Below are 13,026 nucleotides of genomic sequence, written 5' to 3' on the forward strand. Positions count from 1 at the left end.
TCTGTCTGATTATAAGCCCCACAGTTGAAAAGGCTGCATCTGCCTTAATTAATTCAGTGTCCACAGAACCTCTAGCACATGTAAAGTGGCCACAAATGAGTCATTGAATTAATAAATTGGTATATGGCTATGTCCAAACCACGTCTTTGATTTTGGCTTTGAAGTAGAAATAGAATATTTTGCTTAATTGTGTACAGGGCTTAATTAGGTCTATTGTACATAGTATACCTGACCATAGCATAATATGATTAAGATTAAGAGAACTAAATGCTTGATTGGTCAGAGGCATTTTAAAATAATGTATAACCCCAGGACCATATGTCATCACAGGCCTGAAATACAGGCAACATAACTTTTGTTTAATAGATGGCTATATAAGTAAACTTTAAGGATGTGTATATTTGCGTGCAGTCAATACAATGAAAATTCAGTTCATTATGATTTTGCACTAACCACAGAAGCACTTTCTTTGGAACTGCTGGCGTTCTGGTCACTGTAATACCACATAAATTGGAAGTCCTGGGACTGGGGAACATGTGACATCTCAGCTTTGCTTTTAAATTCCAGTGTCAAAATGGTGGGTGGTAAAATAATGCTTATAATAATCTGTAAAAGAAAAAAAAGCAAAACAAAGTAGTAGGGACTACAAAAGCACATACTAGACAAATAACAAAATTAAGAATTTCAGTGTATATAAAATGCCAGACCCATCCCAGTCAATTTTCATCGCGTTTCTATAAATAATTTTTTGACTCAGCAACTTCAGTTCTAGTGTTTCTCTCAGAAATACTCATGAGTACAAGCATTTGCAGATAAGAATCTTCATTGCAGGACTATTTGGAAAAGCAAAACACTGGTGTCAACCTAAATGTCTATCTAGAGAGGGACAGCTGGTCTAGAATAACCTAATAGTGGAATACTGTGCAACCATTAAAAAGACCAAGGCAATGTTGAATATAATGAAAACGTAGCCACGCTATATTGTTAAGTGAAAAGATTAAATTACAGTTACCTCTTGGTGTCCAAAGGGGATTGGAGCCAGGACACCCCTGACCCCCAACCCCAAGGATACCAAAATCTGAGGCTGTTCAAGTCCCTGACATAAAATGGTGTTGTATTTCCATATAACCTATGCACATCCTACCCTATACTTTAAAGCATCTCTAAATTACTTATAATACCTAATACAATGTAAATGCTATATAAATAGTTGTACTGTATTGATTTTTCATTTGTATAACTTTTATTGTATTGTTATTTATTTGGGGGTGTTTTTCCAAATATTTTTTATCTGAAGTTGATTAAATCTGCAGATGTGGAACCCATGGATATGAAGAGCCAACTGTATAGAAGAACATAGAGTGATCCCATTTTCATTAAAAAATAAAATTAAAAATCTTAGCTATTTATATGCATATAAATATGCATTTAAAAGTTTAAAAATATGTATACTACACTGTAATTATTTATCTCTAGGAGTAGCAGGACAGGGCAGTGACAGGTATTATTTTTCAATGAGCACACTGCTTTAATAATATTTTAAAGCCATTAAGTAGCTATGACCACATAAAACACATTAAAATTAGTTGATATTATAAAATCAAGAATCTAAAAGTATACCGTCACCTTCTGTTAGATCCATCTCCCATCCCACACGTATCTTTTCTCTACTAGTAAAACCCAAGGAGGGTATAGATCCAGACATCCACAAGTTTTTTTCATTATATTGCTATTATTCATTAATTACTAACAGTCTTTTCAAAAAAAAATTTTAAGTTCAACTTGTATGGCCTTCCAAGGTAAAGAGTTTAAAAGATTTACTAAATGCTCTGATATCAACTTGATGAACACTACTTCTTTCAAGCTAAAAGTAGGCCTTAGTATTCTAGTATTCAGTGATGAAAAAGAAGATTTAAATTGACTAGTTGGCATTCATTATTAAGTATGGTAAACCGAAGTCATATCCTTGTCAACCTTCTTTTTTTTTTTCATGATGAAATTATCTTTTGTCATCCTGTTTTAAAGCTTGATCTCCTATGAAGATTCTCTGGACTTTCTCCAGTTCTAATAGGATTTTATTTGTGTGTTTGTTTTTTGTCCAGATGTACAACCCAAAATACATGCAATCTTCTAGGTCTGGAAAAATCGCAGTTACCATGCCCAGTGGTAATACTGTACTAATTAATCTCTAGACAACTTCCTGAAGAGGCCCCACATTCTGTTGCCCTTGTGCATTGCAGAACAGCTGGCTTATGAAATAGTATTTGACAACATCAGTATCCCATCTCTAAGGGATTTGATGGAGCATTACAATGAGTTTTCCCATCCACATCTCTCTACATGGTTTTCCTACAGTATTCTTCTACTTGGAATTAGCCTAGCCAGGACATCTCACAATTATTTGCAAATGTGTTTCTAAAACTCACCAACCAAGCACTGATAAAGTAGCATCTAAACACTGGAGAAGAATGTTTACTGCAGCTTAGAGACTTTAAGTAGCTAACTCAGCCTTTTTTATTATTAACTCACTCTATGTTTTGGGGCAAAACATTTAGTCTTACTTCACAAGTCTCCTTTTTGGTATGAAGTATATGAAGAACAAGAATTCATTAAGTTCTCAGAAATAAGGATTTCTAGTAAACTAGAGTATATACAGGACAGAAACATAGGAAAATTATTTCTCAAACTACCAGCTATCTATATCTTATCTCACTCCCTGAACATTGAACTTATGTAGCTAGAGGTGAACCCATTCACATCTCTGATTCCTCAGTTCCAAGGGTGCAATCAAAGCAAATCATTGGAGAACTTCTGAAAACAATTATTGTTTCTGATATTTTCTTTAAAAGGATTTATGTTGAGATCCTTTTTGGTTGACATTTCTCTTATTTCTATAATTTCATCAGTGGAAAAATAGTCATGTTTGGGACACATCATATTTTTAAGAACTCTAGGAAAAATAAAATTAAAATATAAAATACAGACATGTAGTTCTTAATAGTCACTCTTTGTCTCCTTTTATTTATTTGGTTTCATAAGTATATGTACTCCTTAAGCTTGTCCATAACCTAAAGCCTTTAGACTTAGGTTTGATGTCAAAGATTAAATGTCCTTAGCAGTCAACTAAATTATTCTTGATAATTTAAGATAATAGATGAGGCTGAGAAATTTGAGATGGTTAGTCATATGAACAAATGTATTGGAGGGCAGCCTTATGAAACAGTCACTTATTCTCTCAAAGAAAAAAACACACACACACATACACACACACACACACATTGGGTGAGCAGAACAACAGAAGTTATTAATTCTATTTAGTTTATTATCTGTTAGTATTCTTACACTGAGAAAAAAATTCAGTAAAAAGTCTCATTGACTTTTGTTGTAATTATTGGAGGCAATAGCAACTAGTAATAATGAAATCTTGCATGTTTGTCTATGCTTTTAACGTGTAAGCACCCTCACCTTTGTGGTGGACAGGGCAGGTAAAATTATACCCATTTTTCAAAAGGAAACTGTGGCCATGGGAGATAAAAGTCATCTTCACAGATTCCTCTGGGAAGACCCCAGATCTTCTGTGAGAATCAAATACATTAACTGGGATGTGAGGGCGATCTGGCTGTGACATCTGTCACCCCATTGATCGCCAGGGTTGATTCAGCTGATCTGGCTGGCTAGGCAGGTGTCCCCTTCCTCCCTCACCACTCCATGTGCATCCCTCCCAAAGCTGCGTGCTCTGTCGCTCAGTCGCAGAAGACGACCATCCCCGATAGAGGAAGACCAATCTTCCGTCAAGGGTATACGAGTAGCTGCAGTCCCCTGCTAGAACCTCCAAATGAGCTCTCAAATATATTAACTGGTTTTCCTGAAGACACAATTCTGGAACAAAATGTAACTCGAGTACAGAATTTTATACAAGACTAACATTAAACTCCATAAGACAAGTAAAGTAAATTTACCTTTAACCAAGAGTTTTTCCTCATTTTCAGCCTCCCCATCCACATGTCTGTCAGTAGCATCTGGGTACAAGTATGTGAAACAAAGGGTCGTAATCCTCCCGACACGGCCAGTTTCAGGCAGGTCGAATTGCTCCAGTTCCTGAGTTCATACGTCAACAGCGTCATGGCCATGCGCTCATTCTGCTTGAATGCCTTCTCCAACAAGTCCAGAGCCAGCTGGCCAAACTGTCTGCCATGACGGTGGCCAATTAAGAAAACAAAGGCAGGTGAGAGAGCTGCATTATTAGAAACATTTTAGAACATTTAGAAACATTGTAAAAGATTGGATGTGAGGCTCAGAAAATATCAATTCATAAGGCTTCCTTAAAAAAAAAAAAAAAAAAGCCAACAACACCAAACAGCAACTTAATAATCTTAGTTTCCAGAAACTATTTGAAAGGAATTACAGCTCAGGAAAGGGATTTTTCTCCCTTTCCTGAAGGAACAGAACTAGGAGGTTTACACTGTAGCATACAGAATTTAATTTACACCTGAGCTATTCATAGGGAGTAGCCACTCCACACTATTGGACATAGCTTGGTTTGGGACTTATACATAGGCTTATACATAGCTTGGTTTGTATGGGACTCCCTGATAAAACCTAACAAAGTGTTTTTTGTTTTTTGTTTTTTTGACAAAAAAAACTATTCAGAACCCAACTAGCAAGTAAGGAAAGCTGTGGAGTCACTTGTTTTTTTAAGATTTTATAAAATATCTACATGACTTAAGAAAGCTATAGACCTAGACCTAGAGACACCCCCATGTGATTTTCGAGGAGAATGTTTCCTCTGAAAGGTAGACATTGTCATGCTCTGGAATTTGTCTTTTTGGTAGAGACAGGGTCTTGCTGTGTTGCCCAGGCTGGTCTTGAACTCCTGGCCTCAATCAATCCTCCCGCCTTGGTGTCCCAAAGTGCTGAGATTAAAGGTGTGAGCCACTGCACCCAGCCTGGGAATTTTTTTTTTTTTTTTTTTTTTTATTGACGGAGTCTCACTCTGTCGCCAGGCTGGAGTGCAGTGGCACGATCTCAGTTCACTGCAACCTCTGCCTCCAGCCTGGGAATTTTTACATCAAAATTATAAATTAGTTTCCATTGATTCTAGCTTTCATTCTTTCTTCATTACTATAACACTTTAGTAACTTCAAAACTAAAAGCATTTTTAACTTCTATTTTCCACCATTACTCTCTGGCTCTTTAAGACAATGCATTTATTTGTTTTCCCACCTGAGAGACACTTAATGAAAACAATGTCTTAATTTAATTTAGCATCAAAGACTTCTAGAGTTAGGGGGAGCTTTCAAAATCATTAATTGAACATTTCATAGTTAGGAAACTAAAGCCCCGAAATCTGGTCAACTGACTTGTCTAATTAGTCAACAGCTGGACTAGAACCCAAGTCCCCTGACTTGAAGGTCACCTCTCTTTTCTTTACTTCACAAAGCTCCTTAGAATACCTGAAGACCCTTTTAACAGGAGAGTCCATAAAATGCATGGCGGTAAGTCCATTTGTCCTACAAGTTTAAAGATGAGAGAGATAAAAGTGTCTAACCATTCTAAGAAGTGTTGATGTTTAGTATGAAGTGAAGAGAGAACACTTACTTTGAGTAATTCTTCAACTCTTCTGAGGCATCATCCACCATGTGACTCTCCTTAGCTTCATGGGCCATTGCCCGGTAGAGGATACACGCAATCACGGCTTTAACCGTGGCCTCCTCTCCATGCTGCCAGAAGAACATGGCCATCTTCTGCCTTTTCATCAGCACAGCCCAAACCAGCAGGTCATTGTAAGGGTAAAGAAAGCCAGTAGACTCAGGGTCATCTGATACATTTTGTTCTTTTGACTTCTTCCTTGATTTATGAAGGACTATAGACTTTTCCTGTTGGAAAATAAAATAGAAATGAGTTTTCAAATACTCAGATGTATGATGTTTTACCTAATTCAACACAGCAGGTGTCCTAGAGATTTTTTAATCACTACTAAAAAAGAGATGGAAATAATAATAAGATTTTACAAGCCAGCAAGCAAAATTTAGACCATAAAAGGTAATCTACTTCTTGTTGCATTTAACAGATCCAGAGTCCCTGAACTGATACATCTTAAGGTCATTTAGCATAACTTAAAGCAGTGCCTCTTTAGGATATACCCAGAGTGCTTAATTGAATTTGAAAAATGGGTGGGTAGGGGGAGATATAATAATGCCTGAGAAATGGTTCCATCTTCCTCAAAGTAATAACCACAGAGCAGTACGATGAGTGCTGAAATAGAGACTACATGACAACTTTTAGTTTCTCAAGGAAATGGGTCGAAATAGCGTATTGGATACATGGGAGTGATGTATTTTTAAAAAGCTCTAACCTCACTTAGCAAATAGATTCATTATCTTCCCTTTGGGAAAACATCCCTAGTGTAGCCAACATGTATCCAAATAGATTGATTTGAAGTTTCTTTTCCTTTATTCTGATTATATTTATCAGCAAAGGTAATAGGTGATCATGAAATACCATTCTCCACCTGATAAATCCCCATTCATCATGCCATTCTACCTCCTCACATAATCCTGTATCATCACTTTGTGTGTCTTTATCTCTGGGCTCATCATACTGCACTACGGTTATGACTTTGAGGAAGATGAGACCATTTCTCGGACACAATTATATCCTCCCCTCCCCACCCACCTTCCAAGTTCAACCAAGCACTCAGTATAATGCCTGGCAAATACTAAAGATTCAATAATTGCTCCTTTTAATTTGAGAGGTCTTAGCAAAAAATTATAATCCATTTCCTCTATTTCTATAAATAAAAGGAATTCATGTTCATTGATGATGACCAAGAGTAATTTTATAAAATACCTCTTTCATACCAGGAGCTATGGAAAGCAAACCTCTTTCAGCTAACATAATAACCATTTGCATGGAAATTCTTGAGCAAAAGCATTTATTCTCAGAGTAAAGTGGGACTGGAGGAGTATGAGACTAGGAGGAATAACAATGTTGTACACACAAACACACACACACACACTCATCATCATTGTCATACTGTAATATTAGATTCATAATAATTTCAAGAAAGCCTCAAAAAGGAAAAAAATTAAAAAAAAAAGATGCAAAAAGTCAATGCGACAGAGAAGCGAAGGAAAAGAAGGAAACAGACTTCACATCCAACTGGCCTTAGGGAACAGCACATAAGAGTATGGTGTTGGGTTAATGATCACATTTTTTAAGTACCATCCCATAGATCACCTGACTGAGTCACTGCCTAGACACAGCAGGGATAGCAGCAAGGAAGAGAGGCTAAAGTGCAAGTCCAGAGAATCACTGTGCCTTTGCTTACTGTTGTTACCAGACAGCTGTGTTATGCTTTTGACTTGCACCATCTGTTTATGGCACTTATAAATGGTCCCTCTATTTGCACCTCCCTTTCTTTGATGTAAATGAAGAAACAGTCTCGAGCTGCAAAAAACATTTTCCTTTCAAGTCGAAAAACAAGTAAATGGTACCTTGAATTTGTATGGCTGTGCAGTTCTAATGAACTGGGAGTGCAGCGTACTTTCTGCAGACTCATTTCTATTTCCTGAGGAGTGTCTCTGGTGCTGGGAAAGGTTTTGAACAAAGCTGGTCACTCTCTGGCACATGTTATTATTTTATTTTTAAAATAAAACAAAAGGAGGGGAGATTATAGTGGTAACAATATTTTATTTCTAGACAATAATGAAAACCAAATATAATGTTGTGTCCTACCAAATATCCATGCCTCTGTTTCTCATCCATGATTAGCACCCAACAAGAGCCTCTAATGATCTCATTGTGCATTTTGTTATTTCCTAACATCTTAGAGAACACACTCTTTTGTTCCCTATTATATATCTGCATACCTTCACTACGTGGAAATTCCATTAGAATGAATGGATGTTCTCTCCCTGGAATGAGTTCAAAATAGGCAATAAAGATTTACAGTTCTGATAAGAAAAAATTCCCATTCACAAGCAGTTCCAAGGTTAAGGTTAAGTCAGAAAGTTATGGAATTTCTCAGGTATTATATAATATCTCCACTGGAACTCCAGTGGCCAGGCCCAGTAACAACGCAACTCATTGCCATTAGCAGGAAGTTTTCATCAACGAGATACAAAAACAAAAAGAAGCATTCTTAAAGGGACTAACATAAAATATGATAAAAACCATAAGCTTGCCTGATCTCTATTTCTACAGAGATCCTGAAGAGATTGAAAAAGAAGAGCAGGCTGCTGCTGCAAACACGGTGACCAAGGAGGAATTTCAGGGTGAATGGACTGCTTCAGCTCCTGAGTTCACTGCTACTCAGCCTGAGGTTACAAACTGGTCTGAAGGCATGCAGGTGCCCTCTGTGACTATTCAGCAGTTCCCTACTGAAGACTGGAGCGCTCAGCCTGCCATGGAAGACCGGTCTGCAGCTCCCACTGCTCAGGCCACTGAATGGGTAGAAGCAACCACTGAATGGTCTTAAGCTGCCCTTGCACGGGCTCGTAAGCAACATGGAAATAAGCTTAATGTAAAATAAACATCAGTTTCTAAAAAAAGAAAAGTCCGAAGCACAAAAAATCCCAAAATATGCACATAGCAAATGAATGATTATAAATATTTATGGAAAATAAAGTTTAAAGAGGGAGAACTTTTTAATAGAAAAATAATAAAAATTTTGTTTGAAATGTCATCTTAAACAATTAAAGACTAATTAAAATTAGTTTAATTTTACATTAGCTGTAACAAAGGTTAAATGATCATTGCAACTGAGCACAACTCCTTCAAATGAGCAAAGACTGAATCAAGTAATTTTTCTAACATAATTGGATAAAATCTCCAATCCTAATTTGTGGTTAACTTTAGAGGCAAAACCATAAACAGGATGCTTTTGGCATGAATGTTTCCATTTTTCCTAAGGCCTCTCTTAGTTTTTGATACTTAAGTCATTCTCCTAGGAAGAAATACAGATTCATTTTCACCTTGCTATTGATTTGGAAGATCATCCGCAAACCTATGCTCCCTAATGCAATTTCTTAAAAAGGAATGTCTTCACTTGTTGAGGGAGAATGTTTACCACTAGATAATCTGCCCACACTAAGAGCCCACAGGTTCAGTAAAGAGTGGCTCTGGCCGCTAATCCCAGAAATTACTCCCTCATTACTGAGGAAACTTATAAAGAAAATAGAAACAATTTTCAGACAATGCTACTCCAGAACCAAATGAGGAGGCCATAGAACTGAGATGTTGCTTAAGTAATATGTCTCAGAATGTGACAAATACGTGCTATCTGTGAATGTGAATTTTTCACATTTTCACCTGGACGAAAATTTGAAAGTTGAAGTTTAAGATCATTGGTGTCCTTAAAGCAAACTATACCTGGGTGACTGTGGCAGGGATGCCCAGGAGCCCCAGGCAGGCATTAGGGTGGTATAATGACTTGGGGATGAGGAGGAGGTGAGGAGAGCCCTAGTTGGTTTTTCTTAAGTATCGAAAAGACGACTGGAAAAAAAAAAGTGCCTGCCTATTTTGAGGTTGGAAGTCTTAATACAGAAAACACAAAGAGTCAAATGCAAGCAAGCAGCAGTTAGACCAGTTCAGAAAAGCTGGAACTGCTTAAATTGAAACCCTCACAGCTGAATCAGAAAGCATTGTGAATGTTGATTGGATATTTCATTATATTAAGGAATTATTCATTGATTATATTAAGGAATTATTCATTTTTTATGTATGGTAATGGCATCATAATTACATTTTCCTAAGTACATTTCATTTAGAGATATTCACAAGAATTTATGAATGAAATGATATGATGTAAGATTTGATCTTAAATAATCTGGGGGCAGGAGGTTGGCCATTGTTGCTGTTATTGAAACTGAGTGATAGGTACATGTGGATTCATTATACTATTCTCTATTTTTGTATGTTTAAAATTTTCCATTAAAAAATACAACTGAGAAAAAAAAACCATAGGCTTTTTAAAAATTTATTGTATTTATTTATTTATTTATTTAGAGACTGGATCTCACCGTGTTGCCCAGGCTGGTCTCGAATTCCTGGGCTCAAGCAATCCTCCTGCCTTGGCCTCCCAAAGTCTTGGGATTACAGGCGTGAGCCACCATGCCCAGCCCAAACTACAGGCTTTGAACTGCTTTATTTAAGTTTCTGTTTTGTTGATAAAAATTGAACATAGAAATGATGAGGTGAAGACTTTTTAAAGGCAACACCCAAATTATTATTACTATTGTAATATAGAATTAATAGTGTCATTATAGTAATTATCATAATGACCATTATTACTAACGATGACTCTGCACCCTCTGTGTACCAGGAACATGGATTTTTCATATATTATTTAATCCTTCTGACAAATTTATAAAAGGGTCATTACTATTCCCATTTATAGATGAGGAAACATGCACAGAGAAGTTAAGCTTATTGTTCAAGATTACACAGCTACTAAAGAGCAAAATTGGAGGCAGTCCTAGCCAGATGTCTCTTGACTCCAAAATCATGTGCTTGTAACTACTACAGTCTAGTTTAATATGACACACAATAAACTCTGCACTCCACTGGAAGACAATCCAAGAAATGGGTGACTTCGTACTGGCAGGCCATTTAAAGAAAGGGCACTAAGGGAACTTCCCTAGCAAGCTCCACACTGGGCTGCACCAGCGCCACAGTCAGTCCTCCTACTTGTCACTGGGAACCTCACAGCAATGTCTGTTCTGTTTAAATGAAGTAGCTGATACCTCCTTAAGTGTATCCTTATGCCTTTGAAATCTTAATAAAGAACATTTTTCTGTGTCAGATTTGGCTTTCCTGTTTTGCTTTTTCATTTCTGAAAGCCAAGCTGGGCTTTCACGTCACTTGATTCTTTATAAAGGATCCCAAGTAGCTTGATATTCTAGGCTGTTTATGGAATCTTACCCCAAACTGCCTTTCCAGTCTCCTCCCTTAAAACCATATGACACTGATTCTCCAGCAACAAAGGTCTCCTTGTCACAGCAGAAACATACCTGAATATCCAAAGGCTGTGCCCTTTACTGCTCCTTCTCTTCTCTCAACAAAAATACACAAAACTACATTTTCTAATCCTCCCCTCATCTTCTAATAAGAATGAGTCTCCTCAGGTTGCTAATCCATAATGGCAATTTCAAGAAATAGGCAATGTTTCCTCTGCTAACTACTAACCAACAACTCTGATTTTACATTCCTAGATTCTCAAAACTATCATGGAAAATAAAATATGTATCACTTATGTTTTTAAGGATATTCTACACGCATCTTTCAATATAATCACTACATGCTTATACCAAGTTTGTTATCTCCAGACTATGGACTAGGATGAGTTTACATATCTAATCTGATTAAGCTTTTGATATCAGTATTTTCGGAAGAAAAAAAGAAAAGAAAAAAAAGAACTAGTCATCTCTCCCTCTAACCTGCCTCATCACATTACTTCTATGTCACTATAGCATGTATTATATACTGTTTTGTATTATGGCTAGTTACTCATAAATCTGTTTAAGAGTTTCTAAACTTCTGATCCTTACGCATCCCAAGCCAACACTGCAACACTTAGTACAGTATACTTCACATACAGCAGATAACAAATGTCCATAAATAAAATGACCATTTTAGGAGCTATTTTTGTCTGAACTTCCAAGGCCATTTTTCCAAAACAACAATTCCTAATCATTCTCAATTTTACTTGGGCACTTTTCAATTACTCTACCTTGTATTTTCTGTAGAGGTTGTTGTAGAGGGCTCTGAAATGTTTTCTAGTGTAGTTGCTGCGATATGCTCTACCAATGAGGTATTCTACTACTAATCCAATGTCAATCAAGGTTATTCGGTAGCCTGAAAGAAGGGTATGCTGCAACAAAAACATGCAACGACTTTTAACTTTTAGTTATCTTCTTTCATTTCTCTTGCCATGCCATTAGAACATAATCAAATTAATTGCAAGAAGGTAGACATACCTTTTAAATATCTTTACAAACTGATTAATTTAAGTGACCAGCCATTGATACAATCTGCTAGTTCAGAAGGAAAAATATCTTAGCCTTAATGTTTTCTCATTTCATAGACATTAAATGTGTGCTTCCATCTATGCGTGCTCTCTCTCTCTTACTCTTGCTCTCACTCTCCTTATGCACACAAACATATATACACACACGTTTGAGTAAAATACATTTAAATATTTTTTATTCCATATTGAGTTCCTAATTGGAAGAGAAAAATATTAAACAAGTAGAAAAACAAACAAATAAATATGTATATAGAGAGTTTTTTAACTAGAAATAATATAGCTACTCCAACAGAAGTAAAATCTTAAAGTCTACACTGAATGTGTGTGATCCAAAATTAACATTGGGTTAGCTTTTCAGCTATCTTTGTTGAAATGGATATAACACTTTGCACTGCGTTGACTACATCATATGTAAAACAAGAATATGGGAGGAAGTAGAACAAATGAAAACAAGGAATATAGAATGACAAAGTCAAATTCGATACCAAAACATGAGGCTTATGCAGCCATGTTCTTCCTTGAATTGAACTTAATCCAGTATAGACAGTATAGTGTTTTCTATATTTCAGGGCATATTTGGGGGTCTTTGTGTCTATAATCCACTTTCCCTATGGTCCAAAATCCCACAGGATATATTACAAGGGTATTGAAGTTGTCAGCTTGCATGTCTGTCTTCCTTTACAGACTGTGTGAAAGGGTCTGTCTTTGTCTACCCAGAGTTTAGCATATGCACTTGGCCAAGCTGAGTAACTATCTGAAACTCCATACAGGCATACCTTAGAGATATTGCGGGTTCAGTTCGAGACCACCACAATAAAGAGAATATTGCAGTAAAGCAAAACAAACAAACAAACAAACAAAACCATGAGGCTGTGCCAAGACAAGTGTTATGATTGGTTGGCAGGAGGGCTGAGTGGTAGATTTCCAAGTATGCGGGTCTTAGTCTAAATGAAAATTATTTTGACTACTTAAATTGCACCTTACTACCTCTTCATAAC

At 36.6% G+C, this 13,026-nt stretch overlaps 1 protein-coding gene across 1 annotated transcript in view; it reads right to left on the reverse strand.

Annotated features, from left to right (window-relative positions):
• Nucleotides 1–13,026, reverse strand: part of TRPM6 (transient receptor potential cation channel subfamily M member 6) — a 166,895-nt gene that overhangs the window by 73,838 nt on the left and 80,031 nt on the right. Inside the window, exons 14-18 of the mRNA XM_024930189.3 lie at nt 11,732–11,872; nt 7,497–7,589; nt 5,599–5,876; nt 3,960–4,188; nt 454–606 (exon numbers count right to left, since the gene is read on the reverse strand). Coding sequence (XP_024785957.2) covers nt 454–606; nt 3,960–4,188; nt 5,599–5,876; nt 7,497–7,589; nt 11,732–11,872 — 894 coding nt within the window. The remainder of the gene's footprint in view (nt 1–453; nt 607–3,959; nt 4,189–5,598; nt 5,877–7,496; nt 7,590–11,731; nt 11,873–13,026) is intronic.

The sequence above is a fragment of the Pan paniscus genome, chromosome 11 (genome assembly GCF_029289425.2).
Source record: "Pan paniscus chromosome 11, NHGRI_mPanPan1-v2.0_pri, whole genome shotgun sequence".
Classification (NCBI taxonomy): domain Eukaryota; kingdom Metazoa; phylum Chordata; class Mammalia; order Primates; family Hominidae; genus Pan; species Pan paniscus.